This window comes from Lissotriton vulgaris, chromosome 4_1 (assembly GCF_964263255.1).
Source record: "Lissotriton vulgaris chromosome 4_1, aLisVul1.2, whole genome shotgun sequence".
NCBI classification, from domain to species: Eukaryota; Metazoa; Chordata; class Amphibia; order Caudata; family Salamandridae; genus Lissotriton; species Lissotriton vulgaris.
The window spans coordinates 59,104,005-59,123,594 of NC_141691.1; the positions used below are offsets into that span (position 1 = coordinate 59,104,005).

General features: G+C 48.1%; 1 protein-coding gene across 3 annotated transcripts in view; it reads right to left on the reverse strand.

Annotated features, from left to right (window-relative positions):
- Positions 1 to 19,590, reverse strand: part of DLG3 (discs large MAGUK scaffold protein 3) — a 2,000,883-nt gene that overhangs the window by 1,037,086 nt on the left and 944,207 nt on the right. For all 3 annotated transcript variants that reach the window (XM_086918303.1, XM_086918301.1, XM_086918300.1), the window contains one exon: positions 8,766 to 8,819. In XM_086918303.1, the coding sequence (XP_086774429.1) occupies positions 8,766 to 8,819 (54 nt within the window). The remainder of the gene's footprint in view (positions 1 to 8,765; positions 8,820 to 19,590) is intronic.

The following is a 19,590-nucleotide window of genomic DNA, read 5'->3' on the forward strand; positions in this document are numbered from 1 at the left end:
CGAGGGATGAAGTTAGGATCCCTGATGCTAGGGCGCCGATAGATTTCCCATCCTTGCAGGGCATGAGTGAGGCAGTGCCACAGGTAACTAACTCCCCCTTCGAGGCCAGGCTTTTCACAACAGCATTCTGCCTGGCATTTTTCGGGGCTCTCAGGGTGAGTGAGCTTGTTGCAAAATCCAAGATAGACACAGCGGGGGCGGCCTTGGCCATACACGATGTTAGTGCGTCTGACCTCTTGGTACTTCGCATTCGGAGATCCAAGACAGACCAGGCAGGGCGTGGCGCGTCAATAATATTGCAAGCTTTGGGGGACCCCAGATACTGCCCTGTCACCACGGTAAGGGAATACTTAAGAATAAGGCCGGCAAACCCGGGGCTCTTCCTTATACATGCGGATGGGGCGCCGTTGACTAGGTTTCAGCTGGACCGCATCATGGCCGCCGCCTTGTCCCAGGCCGGTCTCGTAAGTGCAGGTAGAATATTTTCAAGCCACTCTTTCAGAATCGGCGCAGCCACGGCGGCATTCAAGGCGGGTATGGGGCCTGAAGGTGTCAAGGGCGTGGGGCGTTGGCAATCCAATTGTTTCCAGTGCTACATTCGGCCCTAAATGGGCAAAGACAATGAAGTGGAAATACGTGTTTTATGAGTAATTTGTGTAATCATTGTGTGCAGTGTTTTCAGACAAATTAAACAAGTGTGACAAGTTGGCATCCTACCTCCCCTTTTATTTCATCAGATTGTCAGGTGTGGCTGCTGGGACACTCATATGTTGTCAGGTTGGCACAATGGGCAACACACAAGAATTGGACCCAGGGGTTCGCACGGACGCAGTTTGTTTGGATGGGCGTCCCTGGGATGAGATGGAGCAGCGCGAGAAACACTCTAGAGCAACACCTGGCATTAGGGGGACCCCCGCCCAATGTTCTTATTATCCATTTGGGTGGTAATGACTTGGTCAACAAGGGCAGGAGGGCACTCATACAGACCATGCAAACTGACTTTGGGGCTATCAGCAACAGACTGGGGTCATGCAAGATATGGTGGTCAGAGATTGTTCCGCGTAGGGAGTGGCGGGGAGCATGTATGTATGTGTGTTTTTATATAGCGCTCGACTTACCCTAGGGCATCTCGGCGCTTGCATTGGGAACCCGTCCTGTCTTTTCCCTGTGAGATAACCCGTACTGGGTATCCCAAAGGTGAAAGCCAGGTATCCCGCCGTGGGGGGCCGTTGTGGAGATTAAGCAAGCTTATTGCCCAGAGCTGCATAGTGTGAACTCGGGCTTAGAGTGGGCACTGAAGCAAGAATTATCGAGTCCGTGGACAGTTGGGCTCAAGACCCTGCCGCGTCGGTAATCGAACCCTGGTCCCGGGTCTGACCTCTGCTTCAGGGTATGCCTCCTCTAACCTGTGAGCCACACTTCTCCACCAGAGCCAGACCCATAGCTGCAGTTGAGCATTCACGTAAGAGGGTCAACAGGGCCATACAGAAATTCATGGAGCGTAGGGGCTTGGGTTCATACGACATGCACTAATACAGGCAAGAGTGGAAGGTTATTATGAGAAAGATGGGGTGCACTTGTCCAGGGTTGGGATGGATATGTTTCTCCTGGATGTGCAGGATGCCCTTGAGGCTGTGGGTTGCAAGTAGGGGACGCAGAGGTGGGGGGCTCTGTCATTGACGGTAGCCTCCTCCAGAGCTGTGACGGAGTTACAGGGCGATCTGGAGGTAGACGGGTACAGTAAGGGTACCTCTGCGGCAGACCGGTACAGTAAGGGTACCTCTGCCCGGCACAGTAAGGGCGCCTGAGCCAAAGACCTGGAGCCGCAGGGAGGTTCCGGGAAAACCGCGACGGCGCCCTGTTAGTCCTTCGGGCGGTTGGGGGGGCCTGACCAACCGGGGGTGTGCCATACCACGCTCCGCCCTGAAAGGGGCGGGGGTATAAGACATGATCACTGGATCCGTAAGGGGATCAGCAAAGGCTGCACTGTCCGGGCGTCGACCCACCGTGCCGGCTGGCTCAGAAGGCGGCAGGGGCAGGGAGGGGCTGCCTGCCCTGGATCGCCCGTCAGATAACCCACTAAACCTCATACTTTTGTTGTATAAAAATAAACCTGCAGCAATTCTTTACCCATAAACAATGTGTCCGGTGTTATCATTATATGGGCAAATGTAAATTTTACAGAGGGAAGCGAATGACGGTGCGGGCACTATGAGGGAGACAGTACACATGGAATCATGGATGAGAGTGAGGGAGATGGTACACATGGAATCAGGGATGTAGAATGAAGGAGACAGTACACTGGGATCAGGGATGAAGAACGAGGGAGACCACAAGCATCGGATAAGGGATGGAGAGTGAGGGAGACGGAAAACATGGAATCAGGGATGTAGAATGAGGGAGACGGCAGACATGGGATCAGGGATGGAGAATGAGGAAGACAGTACACATGGGATCAGGGATGTAGAATGAGGGAGACAGTACACATGGGACGAGGCATGGAGAATGAGGGAGACGGTACACATGGGACGAGGCATGGAGAATGAGGGCGACGGCACACAAGGGATTAGGGATGGAGCATGAGGGAGCTGGCACACATGGGACGAGGAATGGAGAATGAGGGAGACAGCAAACATGGAATCAAGGATGGAGAATGAGGGAGACGGCACACATGGAATCATGGATGGAGAATGAGGGAGATGGCACACATGGAATCAGGGATGGAGAATGAGGGAGACGGCACACATGGGATCAGGGATGGAGAATGAGGGAGACGGTACACATTGGACGAGGAATGGAGAATGAGGGAGATGGCACACATGGAATCAGGGATGGAGAATGAGGGAGACAGCACATATGGAATCAGGGATGGAGAATGAGGGAGACGGTACACATGGGATGAGGAATGGAGAATGAGGGAGACAGCACACATGGAATCATGGATGGAGAATGAGGGAGACGGCACACATAGAATCATGGATGGAGAATGAGGGAGACAGCACACATGGAATCATGGATGGAGAATGAGGGAGACAGCACACATTGAATCATGGTTTGAGAATGAGGGAGACGGCACACATGGGACGAGGCATGGAGAATAAGGGAGACCTCACACATGGAATCATGGATGGGAAATGAGGGAGACGGCACACAAGGGACGAGGCATGGAGAATGAGGGAGACGTACACATGGGACGAGGCATGGTGAATGAGGGCGACGGCACACATGGGATTGGGGATGGAGAATGAGGGAGACGGTACACATGGGACGAGGCATGAGAACGAGGGAGACAGCAAACATGGAATCAGGGATGGAGAATGAGGGAGACGGCACACATGGGATCAGTGATGGAGAATGAAGGAGACAGCACACATGGGATCAGGCATGGAGAATGAGGGAGACGGCACACATGGAATCATGGATGGAGAATGAGGGAGACGGTACACATGGAATCATGGACGGAGAATGAGGGAGACGGCACACATGGGACGAGGCATGGAGAATGAGGGAGACAGCACACATGGGATCAGGGATGGTGAATGAGGAAGACGGTACACATGGGATGAGGCATGGAGAATGAGGGAGACAACACACATAGAATCATGGATGGAGAATGAGGGAGACAGCACACATGGAATCAGGGATGGAGAATGAGGGAGACAGCACACATAGAATCATGGATGGAGAATGAGGGAGACAGGACACATGGAATCATGGATGGAGAATGAGGGAGACAGCACACATGGAATCATGGATGGAGACTGAGGGAGACAGCACACATGAGATCATGGATGGAGAATGAGACGGCACACATGGGACGAGGCATGGAGAATAAGGGAGACAGCACACATGGAATCAGGGATGGAGAATGAGGGAGACGGTACACATGTGATCAGTGATGGAGAATGTGGGAGACGGCACACATGGGATCAGGGTGGAGAATGAGGGAGACAGCACACATGGAATCAAGGATGGAGAATGAGGGAGAAAGCACACATGGAATCATGGATGGAGAATGAGGGAGATGGCACACATGGAATCAGGGATGGAGAATGAGGGAGACAGGACACATGGAATCAGGGATGGAGAATGAGGGAGACAGCACACATGGAGTCATGGATGGAGAATGAGGGAGACAGCACACATGGAATCAGAGAAGGAGAATGAGGGAGCCCCCAGGTAGCGGTGCTGATGCCGGCAAATTCTGAAGAGACGCGCATGACATTATGCCACGTTACTTGAGATAAGAACTGTCCGTGGGGCCTCGCAGTGGTCTATACCACTCTTTGATACCTTCTGACCAGTGACAGTCCTCCACTGAGTGAGTAGTTGGTGACCGCTACTAACTCACATGTCCTTACTCTGTCTCCCACAGAACAGATACCAATTAATTTACAGAACGTCAAACGGGACGAAATCTAGTCCCGTCGACTCAACTATGGTAAGCGTGAGCCCTTGAGCATACTACTGCATAAACCATATCCAAGTCAAACTTAAGTCAAAATCCTAACTTTACTACTCCAAATGCCTTCTGTAAATACCAAAAGTAGTAAGTTTAGGATTTTATCTCACATTAGTTCTGTGAATCGGCCCCATATTTTGCTCAGAGGCCTCTGAGCAATATATGTCTCCCCAACTAGTTTCCCTATACGGGCCACGGTACACCTCACCACCACGGTAGCTCTTTGCTACCATAAGCACACTGAAACATCGAGCAGTGCCAGTTACTATGTTACAAGCTACCGCCTGTGTCCATCTCCCACAACACTACGGAGACTTTAATTCGAATTTAAACCAATCTAAATAGACAATACACATTTGCTTTCCCCTTTCTTATACAATGAAACTTGGATGCGTGACTTGGATATGGCCAGATATATGTAAATATATTGCTTTTTACTTGACTGTAATAATATTATGAAACGAACATTGAAATATATTGTACTGTTGCACGTTTTGGGGACTACTGGTACCCTGCTTTATCTCTCCACTTCTCTTCTTCTTCTCCATCCACCAATACCTTACTTGATTTATGTCTATACTATACCTACCCTCACACCACCACCCCCCTGGGACGGCCATTATTTTCTCTTTCCTCTTTTTGCTCCTCTCCACAAATACTCTACTTGAAACTATTCCTTTACATTCCCTTATATCCGTTTCTAAACCCCTACCGTCGTTTGCACTGAACTGTGTGTGAATTATGTTGACTACTGGATCAGTTACACTCTGTAGGCCCGATTCACAGAACTAACCTAAGACAAATCCTAAACGTACTGCCATTTTGGTATTCACAGAAGGCACTTACTCATTTTGGTATTTTCAGAAGGCACTTACTCATTTCGGTATTCACAGAAGTTAGGAGTCCTAACTTCAGGACTCCTAAATGTCTTCTGTGAATACCGAAAGTCTTACAGTTAGGATTTTTCTCAGTTTAGGAGTAGTAAAGTTAGGACTCCTAACTTTAGGACTCCTAAATGCCTTCTGTGAATACCGAAAGTCTTAAATTTAGGATTTTTCTCAGTTTAGGAGTAGTAAAGTTAGGATTCCTAACTTTAGGACTCCTAAATGCCTTCTGTGAATACTGAAAGTCTTAAAGTTAGGATTTTTCTCCGTTTAGGAGTAGTAAAGTTAGGATTCCTAATTTTACTACTCCTAAACTGAGACAAATCCTAACTTTAAGACTTTCGGTATTCACAGAAGGCATTAAGGAATCCTAAAGTTAGGACTCCTAACTTCTGTGAATACCGAAATGAGTAAGTGCCTTCTGTGAATACCGAAAGGAGTAAGTGCCTTCTGTGAATACCAAAATGAGTAAGTGCCTTCTGTGAATACCAAAATGAGTAAGTGCCTTTTGTGAATACCAAAATGGTAGTAAGTTTAGGATTTTGTCTTAAGTTAGTGCTGTGAATCGGGCCCTGTATGTATATGTCCATCATATCGCACTTTGATTACTGCACATTACGAGCACCTATATGTACAGCCCTGAGGATGCCCCAGGCCGGAGGGCCATATAAAGGGGACGAAACATGTGTTGGCTGTTACCTCCATTTTTGATTCATGAAACAATGTTTTTGTACGCACCTTTGCGAATTGACTCCAAGTTCTGAAAAAGAGTCACACCCATTAAAACCTGACAACACAACTTTGTACTGGAATTTCTTCCGAAAATTATGATAATCCCAACCTGGCCTGACAAACCTTGAAACATCTTGTCTCCAATGGGGAAGGGTCTCTCATAGTCAAGGACAAGTACAAGACCAAGATTCACAATCCCTGATCCTATTTGTGCTGTCTCCCTCATGGAAAAAAGGAGACAGCACACATCGGACGAGGAAAGGAAAATGAGGGAGATGGCACACATGGGACCAGGGATGGAGAACAAGGGAGACGGCACACATGGGATTAAAGACGGTAAACCAGTGAGACAGCACACAAGGGATCATGGATGGAAAAAAGGAGACAGCACACATCAGACGAGGGACGGAGAATGAGTAAGACAGCACACATGGGTTCAAGGATGGAGAATGAGGGAGTTGGCACGCCTGGGATTGGGGTCCAGAAGTAAGGGAGAAGGCACACATGGGATTGGGGTCCAGAAGTAAGGGAGAAGGCACACATGGGATCAGGGTGCAGAAGTAAGGGAGGAGGCACACATGGGATCAGGGTGCAGAAGTAAGGGAGGAGGCACACATGGGATCATTGATGGAGAATGAGTAAGACGACACACATGGGATTGGGGTCCAGAAGTAAGGGAGAAGGCACGCATGGGATTGGGGTCCAGAAGTAAGGGAGATGGCACGCATGGGATTGGGGTCCAGAAGTAAGGGAGATGGCACGCATGGGTTTGGGGTCACATGGGATTGGGGTCCAGAATTAAGGAGGACTACACACATGGGATTGGGGTCCAGAAGTAAGGAGGACTACACACATGGGATCAGTGCCCAGAAGTAAGGGAGGAGGCATGCATGGGATGAGGGGCCAGAGATAAGGGAATGTGCACACATGGAATTGGAGTCCAGAAGTAAGGGAGGAGGCATGCTTGGGATCAGGCCCAGAAGTAAGGGAGGCGGCATGCATGGGATTAGGGTCCAGAAGTAAGGGAGATGGCACGCATGGGATTAGGGTGCAGAAGTAAGGGAGGAGACACACATGGGATTGGGGTCCAGAAGAAAGGGAGAAGGCACACATGGGATTGGGGTCCAGAAGTAAGGGAGGAGGCATGCATGGGATCAGTCCCAGAAGTAAGGGAGAAGGTACGCATAGGATCAGGTGCAGAAGTAAGGGAGAAGGCATGCATGGGATCGGGATCCAGAAGTACGGGAGGAGGCACACATGGGATCAGGGTCCAGAAGTAAAGGAGGGGGCACGCATGGGATCAGGGTCCAGATGTAAGGGAAGAGGCATGCATGGGATTGGGGTCTAGAAGTAAGGGAGGAGGCACACATGGGATCAGGGTCCAGAAGTAAGGGAGGAGGCACACATGGGATCAGGGTGCAGAAGTAAGGGAGAAGGCACACATGGGATCACAGTCCAGAAGTAAGGGAGGAGGCACGCATGGGATTGGGGTCCAGAAGAAAGGGAGGTGGCACGCATGGGATTAGGGTCCAGAAGTAAGGGAGATGGCACGCAAGGGATTGGGATCCTGACGTAAGGGAGACAGCATGCATGAGATTAGGGTCCAGAAGTAAAGGAGAAGGTACACATGGGATCAGGGTCCAGAAGTAAGGGAGGACACACGCATGGGATCAGGGTCCAGAAGTGAAGGAGACGGCATGCATGGGATCAGGGTCCAGAAGTAAGGGTGTTGGCACGCATGGGATTAGGGTCCAGAAGTGAGGGAGAAGACACTCAGTGGATTAGGGTCCAGAAGTGAGGAAGAAGGCACGCATGGGATTAGGGTCAAGAAGTAAGGGAGACGGCACGCATGGGATTGGGGTCCAGAAGTAACGGAGACGGCACACATGGGATTGGGGTCCAGAAGTAAGGGAGACAGCACGCATGGGATTGGGGTCTAGAAGTAAGGGAGACGGCACACATGGGATTGAGGTCCAGAAGTAAGGGAGGAGGCGCGCATGGGATTAGGGTTCAGAAGTAAGGAAGGAGGCACAAATGGGATGAGGGACCAGAAGCAAGGGAGGAGGCGCGCATGGGATTAGGGTTCAGAAGTAAGGAAGAAGGCACACATGGGATGAGGGACCAGAAGCAAGGGAGGAGGCACGCATGGGATTGGGGTCTAGAAGTATGAGAGGAGGCACACATGGGATCAGGGTCCAGAAGTAAGGGAGGAGGCACACATGGGATCAGGGTGCAGAAGTAAGGGAGGAGGCACACATGGGATGAGGGACCAGAAGCAAGGGAGGAGGCGCGCATGGGATTAGTGTTCAGAAGTAAGGGAGGAGGCCCACATGGGATGAGGGACCAGAAGTAAGGGAGGAGGCACACATGGGATGAGGGACCAGAAGTAAGGGAGGAGGCACACATGGGATGAGGGACCAGAAGTAAGGGAGGAGGCACACATGGGATGAGGGACCAGAAGTAAGGGAGGAGGCACACATGGGATGAGGGACCAGAAGTAAGGGAGGAGGCACACATGGGATGAGCGACCAGAAGTAAGGGAGGAGGCACACATGGGATGAGGGACCAGAAGTAAGGGAGGAGGCACACATGGGATGAGGGACCAGAAGTAAGGGAGGAGGCACACATGGGATGAGCGACCAGAGTGAGGGAGGCGGTGATGAATATACAGAAGTTCTAATACTCACAGAAGGGCCCGGATCCAAACAGTCAGTGTTGACGAGAATAGGGGCTGGATTTGCCTGAGAGGAAGAAGACAGGAGAGTCTGTCAGCAAAAGCAGTTTTTTTTTAATTCAAGAGCGATTTTATTAAAAGATTGCACAATAAACAAGCACATAAATTCAAATTAATATAAATAAAAAATAAAACAATAGAATATAAAATATCTTATGCTCGATTCTCTAATCTGTGTCCTTGGGCGAGTCCGATGTAGGCATGGATGAAATGTTACACTCTGCATGCACACCTTTCACCGGTTCACATTATCTTCAGAAACTCCCTTCAAATTAAAAGCCTTTCCTACCATCTTCTTCCGCACATTCGAATGCCTATCCCTAGAACTTCAAGTTCATCACGGCTCACCCTTCAGGTTCCATGCCATCTACCACCCGCCTGGCAACTGCACTTCCTTCATGGAGGAACTCGCTGACTTCATTAGTGACCAATATTCTCAAAGTGACAGGCAGATCTTCCTAGGTGACTTCAATCTCCACTGGGGTCCTTGGAAGGCTTGGCTGCCAACAAGCTTGCAACTTTTCTCTCAGCTAACGATCTTGTCCAACACTGCTCAGAAATTACACACGCCAAGGGCTCAATTCTGGACCTTGTTATTTCTAAATCAGACCTTCTTACCATTGCTCCCCCTATCCATGTAGACTGGTCAGACCATTTCCTCATTCCCTTCTGTTTTCACCTTTCTCACGCTATAACTCTCGGCCAACCTAGAAGGGCTTCTACCTGGTTCCGCAACACTAAAAACATTGATCTTGAGACTCTCTGTGAGATTCTGCTATGCGTTCACTTCCTAGACTAGACCCTAACGCGGATGTCAACGATCTCACCTCCCATTGCCTGTCAATCCTACCAGTCGAAATTGATAATGTCGCTCCCCTCCAAAGCAAAAGGAAAAGACACCCCCTCAGCACCTTGGTTCAATAAAGCTCTCTATGATAAAAGGAAAAACCTTAAAATCTTGGAGAAACCTTGGAGACAATCTCCATCCACCTCCAAACTCTCTTATTTACGTTTGGCAAGATCCAAATACCGCAAGCACATCTTCCATGAAAAAGCATCACATTTCAGATCCCTCCTCAACTCAGTCAAAAACAGACCCCAAAAACTTTTTGACCTCATCAAAAACCCAAACTGCTCTCCCCAAAGCATCAAACCTGAGGATGCTTCCAAGAAAGCAACAGATTTCGCTATATTCTTTGATGAAAGGGTCAAATCACTGGTGGATCAAGTCGCCCACCCCACCCCCATTGAGGAGCGAAAATCCTTAGTCACTTGGCAGAACTTTACCGACCATCTCGGAAGATGACCTCCTCAAATGCATCCTCGAAACCAAATCCTCCAACCATTCTTCTGACCCCATACCTAGTGTCATCGCCATTGATTTCTATACCAATACTCTCTCTTATTGGACCAGGCTAATTAACCTCTTCCTTAGTCAAGGCTCCCTCCCTGCTGCCCTAAAAACAGGACAGGTTACCCCTCTTCTAAAAAAAACCTCTGCAGATGCGAACAACCTCAACAACTTCTGCCCCATCACTATTCTCCCTTTTCTTTAAAAAATCACAGAAAAATGTGTTGAAAAACAACTTTCCCAACACATTATAAACAATAATCTCCTTGACGTGTTCCAGTCTGGCTTCATTCAAAATTGCAGCACTGAAACAGCCCTGCTGCAAGTGATTGGTTATGCGCTGCATATACTCGATTCTGGGGAATCGTACCTCTGATTCTTCTTGACCTCTCTGCAGCCTTTCACACTGTTAATCACAACATACTCCTTAATACTCTTCAACAGAGAATGGGCGGGGAAGGCACAGTGCTTAAATGGTTTGCCTCATTCCTCTTGGACAGATCCCAAATGATCAAGATAGCGAACAGACAGATCCCAAATGATCAAGATAGCGAACAGACTCTGGTCTCCATTGGTGGTTGGTCAAGGTGTCGCTCAAGATTCTATCCTTGTTCCCACTCTGTTTAATCTCTATCTGGAACCATTAGGAAACCTCCTAAGTAAATCTTGGATCCTCTACCATCTCTATGCGGATCACACCCAAATCTACCTCAAGGTGTCTTCCTCACAAGATCTCTCACTACTCAACTCTGCTCTCAACTCTGTTCACAACTGGATGTTACTTCACCAACTCATTCAAAATCCCTCCAAAAGTGAATTCCTCCTCCTATCTACCTCTCTCTCGCCTCCTCCTTTACAACCTTGGATGGATCAGCTGAAATTACTCAACAATAAGCCCATCATTGTCAACAGCGCTAAATCCCTAGGTGTCATACTTGACAAAAGACTCAACCTAATCTCACACATCAACTCCATTGCCAAGAGCGCATGTTATCAGCTTCGCCTTCTGTGGGGGATTTGTTGGTTCTTCCCGGAGAAAGACCTAAAAACCTTGGTCCAACCGCTAATTCTCTCTAGACTGGATTATTGCAATTCACTTCTGACTGGTCTACCCAAATCTCACCTCTCCCCCCTAAAATCTGTCCTCCATTCAGCAGCTGGCTTCATTTCACGGTCCAAACGAAGTAACCACATCACTCCTATCCTGTCTTCTCTTCGATGGCTTCGCATTGAGGCGAGAGCTATCTACAAAACGAAATGATTCACCCACAAAGCTTTGCACTCTTCCTCCCCTCGCTATCTGGCAAATAAACTGAAATTGTCTGGAGCCTCGAAAACTTCTCGGAATGCGGAAAAGTTTCTGCTTGAGCCCCCCTCCTTCAAAAGGGAAAAATCGATGGCGCAATCCTTCTCAGGCAATACGGTGAGAATCTGGAACTCACTTCCTCCATTGCACCCCGCCACCTCCTCTACCCGGATCTCGAAAGCTGACCTCAAATCTCTTCTATTCCAAAGACACTTTCAGAACTAATACCTTCATTCTCAGACCCCTCTAGGAAGTTCGTTAGTCATTGTAAATTTTTAATATTTTCTTGTACATTCCTCACTCTTGCTTGCTGTGTTTGATATTGTGTTCTTGCCTTCTATGTTTTTCCCTACCTCTTCTTGCTTGCTGTGTTTGATATTGTGTCCTGCTATTTTTGTAACGTTCTATTTTGTAACATTTCTCTCATGTAACGTAACTGGTTCCATTGTACAGCGCTCTGATAGCTTCGGGTAAAGTCCACGCTTTATAAAAATGCATTAAATAAATAAATAAACAGAGACAGAGGCGGCCTAAGTGTGCACGAGAATGTGCGCGCCCCGTGCTGTTTCTGATGCCTGTATGCGCGTACTCGTGACTGACGTCGACTTAAGGTGGTGGGTGGTGTTGTTGCTGGGGGTCTGGCAGCGGAGCGTCAAGGCACAGGCAATGCAGGCGAGGCCCATAGACTTTACCTTCTGCGTGTTACTCAGTGCTTTAAATGGGCAGGTGCTCCCTGGTACTGATTACCTGCACTTCGTTTATTTGAAAGGGAGCGGACCTGCACTTTACAAAGGGTGTAAAACTTTCATTGGGAGAGTGCCGGCACTTCACAGTAACGTGGTTCGTGACGCCACGCAATACATCAGTAGGAGGTGCGGGGGAGAGGAACAATTGTTACTTACCTGTAAACAGGTGGTTCTCCAGTATTGGTGTCTTTCATAGATTCACATGCTTGAATATTCCCCGTTGTCGAAGTGGGAGTCCCACGGTAAATAAAATAGCAATAATGCTAATATATATATATATATGTTATATCATAATACATAATAAAACAGATAAAATATACACTGAAAAACCTCAACAAAGGTTCCTACATAGGAATGCATTAGAGAGAAAAAACTCATTTGCAACATATCAGTGTCATTATGTTAGTCCAAACTGCAGCCAATCAGGCTCAAGCACCCTCTAGAACCTTCTCCTCAGAAGCTCAAGCCCTCAGATTTTCGTAGCACAAGTAATAAGAGCGTATGAGGAGAAAAGAGCCTCTGAGGGGAGGAGGGAGGGTCGCATGTGAATCTATGAAAGACACCAATACTGGAGAACCACCTGTTTACAGGTAAGTAACAATTGTTCTTCTCCAGTATTAGGGGTGTCTTTCATAGATTCACATGCTTGAATAGAATAGATATTTATACAAAAAGAGAAACCCACACTACCAGTTTTTTCAAATAGTCTTATTCTAAATGAAAAGATAAACAAAACCGAATATGTTTATCACGGCAATTAATTGCGCCTTTTATTTATTTATTTTTTAGAAAAAGAGGAATACTGTTTTTTACAAGAGAAGACAATGTTCTTCAGATAGCCAAATAATCTTGTTGTCCTAATTATACAAAAATGTTCATCTAACATAAAAAGTGAAAACAATCAATTTTTACAAAACATCACAAAAGTGAGTGAAAAAAAACAGGTGTCAAACTATTTCAAACAACATCAAAACAACATTATTAAATGTTCAAAAATATATACATTTCATTACTACATGTGAAATATCATAAATGAATCTGAATACTCAGTGTAGGAATCAATGTCAAAAAGGATTAATCTCCTTTGTTAAATAGCGTTTTCAAAGAATGGAACTTTAATTCCTTTTGCCGACGCGTTTCGAGTTTGGGCGCGTTGTCCCCAGACTCTCATCAGGGCCAAGTTAATCCTTTTCTGTTTGTCCTCAAGGCTGTAGAGGTGGAGGTCACTTTCTCAATCCTTGCGTGAAACTGTGTGCACGCTTCTGTAGCTGGGTCTCAACGAGACCGTGTTCGTAAGCTTTCGATTTAAAAGAACAGGAACACTCGTTTTTTCAAGTGTATTTTTTTGTGGACTTCCTCACACTAATGACAGTATACCGCATCAGTCAGTGCTTCCGCTGCCCGATCACTGTAGAAATGAATCGCTGTCTTTTGTTTAACTTCCTCTCACTGCATCTCTCGGTTTGGTGATTCAGTTCTGATCCTGATGAATAGAATAGATAGCAGTAACCTCCTCAGAAGCTGAGATTGCAATAATTCTTAACAGTAGAAAAGAACAACATATAGATTAAAAGCATAGGCAATCTCAAAGAAATGGAGGAGGGAACAGAGGCTCACCTTATTTGAAAAGATGACAAAGCACTGCTTGCCCCACTGCGGTATCCGCTTCGTTGACAGCTTCCAAACAATAATGTCTGGTAAAGGTGTGCCTGCTGGACCATGTCACTGCCCGACAAATCTGGTGTAGAGGCACCCCCGCAAACAACGCAGTGGATGATGCCATTGCTCTTGTTGAATGTGCCTTCACTGGACTCGGTAAAGGCCTGCCAGCCTGCTGGTGACAAAAGGATATGGCTGAAGAGAGCCATCTTGCAACTGTTTGTTTAGTCACTGAATGCCCCTTCCGCAGCAGTCCATATGCTATAAATAGCTGATCGGATTTACGGAAAGGGGCTGTTCTTGAAATGTAGAATTTTAGACAACGCTTGATGTCTAAAGAATGTAGTCGTTGTTCTGCTGGAGATTTAGGATCCGGGAAAAAAGTCTTTAAGAAGACAGGTTCGTTCAAATGGAAGTCAGTAGGTACTTTTGGCAGAAACGTGGGATTGGTACGAAGTGACACTCCATCGGGCTTAAACTGTAAATACGGAGGCTTGATGGTAAAAGCGTGAAGGTCACTTACACGACGAGACGATGTTAAAGCCAAAAGTAAGGCAACCTTCCAGGTAAGAAACTTGATTTGTGCTCGGTGAATCGGCTCAAATGGAGGCTTCATAAGTTGTGACAATACTACGTTGAGGTGCCATGCCGGAGGAGGGCGCCTTAACGGAGGAAACTTCCTGAAAAGACCTTTAAAGAACTGTCGGATGATTCTGGATGAACAGAGAGACGTTGAGCCATCATGGCGGTAGCGTGAAATAGCTGCCAGAAAAACTCTCAAGGTGGCATGCGAGAGACCAGACTGAGCGAGGCTCAGAAAGAACGGCAAAAGTTGCTCCGGAGTGGAATCAATTGGATGTATATCGGATGCAGCGCACCAATGACAGAAACGCTTCCACTTTAACGTATATGTTTTGATGGTTGATGGAGCTCTAGCAGACGCTAGAATGTCTCTACATTCTTGGGGCATAGTTAAGGAGGCAAATTCAACGTACTCAGGTTCCATGCCGACAATTGAAGCGTTGACGGGTCTGGATGGCAAATTTGACCCTCGTCCATTGTCAGGAGGTCCGAACGTGGATGCAGATGAATGGGCTTGCATTGTGACATTAGAAGGAGTTCCGAAAACCAAGCCTGCCTGGGCCAACGTGGGGCGACTAGAATCAAACGGCAGGGCTGTCTGCACATCTTCCACAACGTTCTTGGCACCAACGGGATTGGTGGAAACGCATAAGCAAATAGTCCGCTCCAATCCATGAGTAGGGCATTGCCGCTGGATTCTGGATGAGGATGCCAACTTGCGAAAGTCTGGCACTTCCGATTCACTGGGGTTGCAAAAAGGTCTATCCTGGGATGACCCCATCGGCGGAACACCAGGTCTAGAGTTGGTTGATGCAACTCCCATTCGTGAGTGGATGACGCAGACCTGCTTAGGGAATCTGCCAGTATGTTGGATGCCCCCGGCAGATGGACTGCCGTCAAAGAAATGTTGTGACGAAGTGCCCATTCCCAAATTCTTTGAGCTAGACGAGACAGAGGTTGAGATCTCGTGCCGCCCTGTTTGTTCATGTAGTGCATGCTGGTGGTGTTGTCTGTTTGAACCAGCACCGATTCGCCCTGCACCACGGGCAAGAATGCTTTGAGCGCCAGGAAGATTGCCATCAACTCCAGTCGGTTGATATGCCAGGCTCGCTGAATCGCCGTCCATTTTCCCTTGATGGAAAGGTCCAAGAGATGAGCACCCCATCCCTCCATGGACGCATCCGTGGTCAATGTCAGATCCGGAGGCTGGGCAAGGAAAGAAACCCCTTCGTCTAGATTGGTTTGTTGTTCCCACCAGAGCAGACTGGTTTTCATGCGGGGTGTGACTGTCACCTGGTCGTTGAACGACCCTGACACTTGTCGCCACTGCAGGTCCAATTCCTCCTGTACAGGACGGGTACGTAACCTGCACTTTGGGATCAGTGCGATACAAGATGATGCCATCCCCAGAAATGACTTTAACATCCACACTGAAACTGACTTTTTTGACCTGATGGTTGAGACCAGACGAACTATCTTCTGTCGCCTGTCGATGGAGATGAACGCTTTTGACACGTCTGTGTCTAGGATTGCTCCGAGGAAGTTCCTTTTCCGCAGAGGTGTGAAGTGTGACTTTTCCACATTGATGGTCAACCCTAGAGACTTGAACAGGTTTTGGCACAAACGTGTGTCGTGAGCCAACTGTAGCGAGGATTGGGATTTTAGCAGACAATCGTCCAGGTAAGGAAATATCTGAACTCCCTGAAGACGCAGATGAGCCATGACTGGAGCCAGAACCTTCGTGAAGACACGAGGAGCTGAACGGAGGCCAAAAGGTAGGACTTTGAACTGATAGTGAACGTGACCCACCTTGAACCACAAGTATTGCCGATGTCGATGGATAATTGGCACATGAAAATAGGCATCTTGCAGGTCTATTGTCGTTAAGAAATCTCCGCTGCAGAGAATTCGCAAGACTTCCGATAACGTCAACATGCGGAAAGATTGCTGTTTGAGGAATAGATTGAGAGCTCTCAAGTCCATAATGGGACGCCACTCCCCCGTCTTCTTTAGAATGAGGAAAAACCTTGAATAGAAACCTTTCCCTTGCTGAGATACAGGAACCACTTCGACTGCACCCTTTTCTATTAGAAGAAGAACTTGATGTTTCAGTTCCTCCAGATGGGGAGGTGGCGGGCCCGAAGGCGGAGAATGTGGAGGAATCTCTGTGAACTCCAAGGCGTGACCCTTGCGAACAATGTCCAAAACCCATTGGTCTGATGTTATTAGAGACCACTGGGAGTAAAACTGCGAGATTCGCCCTCCAACATTCTGCTGAACTCGAAAGTCATTGACGTTTGTTGTTGTTGTTGGATCCTCTATAATTAAACTTTCCTCTATAGGACTTGGAGTGTTGCTGACGAGAAGACTGCTGATTTGAGTAGCGCTGGTTACCCTGATTATACTGGCGGTACTGTGATTGTCCTCCTCGTGAGAAATTGGACGAGGTGCCCCGTCCACGGGCCCCACGAAAAGGCTGCTTCTTGAACTGTAAGGACCCAAGCGACTTTGCCATGTCGGTATCTTTCTTTATGGCCTCCAATGATTCATCGATGTGGGAACCAAACAAAGATTCTCCGTCATACGGCATGTCAAGTATTTTTGACTGGACCTCTTGCCGGAGCGACGTTGATTTCAGCCAACCCTGGCGTCGGAGCGCCGCAGCACTGGCAAGAATACGGAAGGCAGTACCCGCGACATCCACAGCACAGTCAATCATTTCCTCCGAAGCTCTTTGCCCATCCTGAAGGATCTGGTGCGCTTCCGCTCTGGATGTTTCCGGAAGTAGCGCAATCAGCGCGGAAATGTCTGACCACATTTGACGGTCGAAACGACCCAAAATGGCCAGAGCATTAGCGGCACGGGCTGAAGTAGACACCATGGACGAAAACTTTTTCCCAATTGCATCCAAACGTCGACCCTCTCTATCAGGAGGGGAAGTAATAGGAGTTGCCGGGTTGCGCGCACGATGTTGCGCTGCCTGAGTCACTACGGAGTCTGGCTTAGGATGCGAGAGTAAACATGCAGGCGAGCCCGTCGGGGCCTTATATTTCTTTTCCAATCAAGGTATTTGAGCAGGCAAGGAGTTTGGAGCCTGCATGATTTTCAGTCCCTTCTTCCAAACAAACTCGATGATTGGTATGGTATGGACTTGCTTATAAGGCTGGTTCTTAAAATCATAAAGGAAACAGTCTTCCTCTCGCTGCACTCTAGGTAATTTGAAGCGGTCTGCCGCTTTATCCATCAATTTATGGAAGCTAGCGATGTCAACCGGAGGTGAATCACTGGAATCGCCCTGTTGTGGCGAGGGTGTCTATATTCGATAGTCATCAAATTCCGCCATATATGGATCTTGTTCCTCATCTGTATCCTGATTAACCTCCCCTTCCTCTCTTTCCGGCTCCGAATCATCATTCACATCTTGCTGTGAATTAGTGGGAATAGCTGTACGCAGATCTTCTGATGGAGAAGCCTGCCTAGGAGGAGTTTGCTGAGGCTGAAAAGACGTTGCGGCTTCAGAGGTAACATGTCCCGGAGTACCCTGGGGGGTAGGCGGAAATCTTCTATTGTAATCATCCAACATATGTTGGAGGTTGGAAAACAGCGATACTGGAAAGGTCGCCATAGGAACCTGCACATATTGTTCTTCGTGCTGGTCTACAGCCTCATCCTCTTCCTCTTCAGAACTAGTGTCCTGACATTTGATTATCAAATCCGATGGACTCTGAGCATCACCATAAACAGTTTCGTCCGGAACGGAATCCGTTTCATGGTCCGAAACGAATAATGGAGAAGGTGGCTGTAGAGTAGGAGTTGGCAGGTGGAGAGCGGAATCCTCCACATTGCTGACAGAAGACTCCGTAACAACTGCAGAGACAGAGATATCCAATGGCACTAAGGGCATATTGGCGAAGGACAGTGATCCTGAAGTGGATTTAGCGTCCTGTGGCTGTGATCCTGACGGTAATGATAACGTCGACGACGATGATTTTGAAACAGTCGTCGGAGACGGTAATGTCTTGGATGTATTCGTCGACATTGAAGGCTTTGATACTACCGTCGACGTTGTTATCGTCGACGGGATCGTCGTCGAATCCTTGGATGAAAGCTTCGTCGTCGAAGAAGCTGTCGTCGACGAGCTGGTCGACGTGGTCCGCGACGTCGACGGTGTCTTCGACGTCGACGGGGTCGTCGACGGGTTCCTCGACGTCGACGGGGTCTTCGACGTCGACGGTGCCTTCGTCGACGGAGTCTTCGACGTCGACGGGAGCTTAGCCGTCGACGGGGTCTTCGACGTCGACGGAATCGTCGACGATGACTTCTTCGTCGACGTTGGTTACTTCGTCGACGATATAATCGGGATCGTCGACGAGACTGAAGAGGTAGAGGCTTTCGTAGTCGTGAAAGCCGTCGATGATAACCTCGCAGACGACGCCGACGTCGTTGTGACAGTAGTCGTCGATGAAGCCACAGAAGCCAATCTCGTCGATGGAATGGTCGTCGGCGGGCCCGTCGACGACCGCGCTGTCATAAGTGTGACAACACTTATAGAAGCTGGAAAAGACGCCTGAGAGCCAGGTCTCGTGGGCGTAGACACAGCAGTCATAGTAGCAGTAGGTTTTACTGGAGCTACAGTCAAGGCCAGCTTTTTCTTCTTTAGAAAAGGAGATGGTAACTCCTGAACACTGCCACGCTTGGAAGCCACAGAAGAAGGACCTGACTGGAAACTTTCTGCGTCTGATAAAACTGCGTCCTTATCTTGAAGGCGCTTCAGCCATAACAGAAGACGACCCTCCCTGTCTCTGAGGGTTTTAGGAGGGAAAGTTCTACAGAACTTACAGTCAGCCACCTTGTGTTCTGGATATAAGCAGTAAATACACTTTTGGTGGGGGTCCTTCTCAAATAAACGCAGTTTCCCACAGGAAGAGCCAGCGCTAAACAAAGACTTCTTACTTGACATCTTGAGAAAACACTGAGTAGAAGAGTAGATATGAAGAAAAACTGAGCAGAGCTCAGGGAGACTCCCTTCACACGACGTGCGGTAGAAAATCTGAGGGCTTGAGCTTCTGAGGAGAAGGTTCTAGAGGGTGCTTGAGCCTGATTGGCTGCAGTTTGGACTAACATAATGACACTG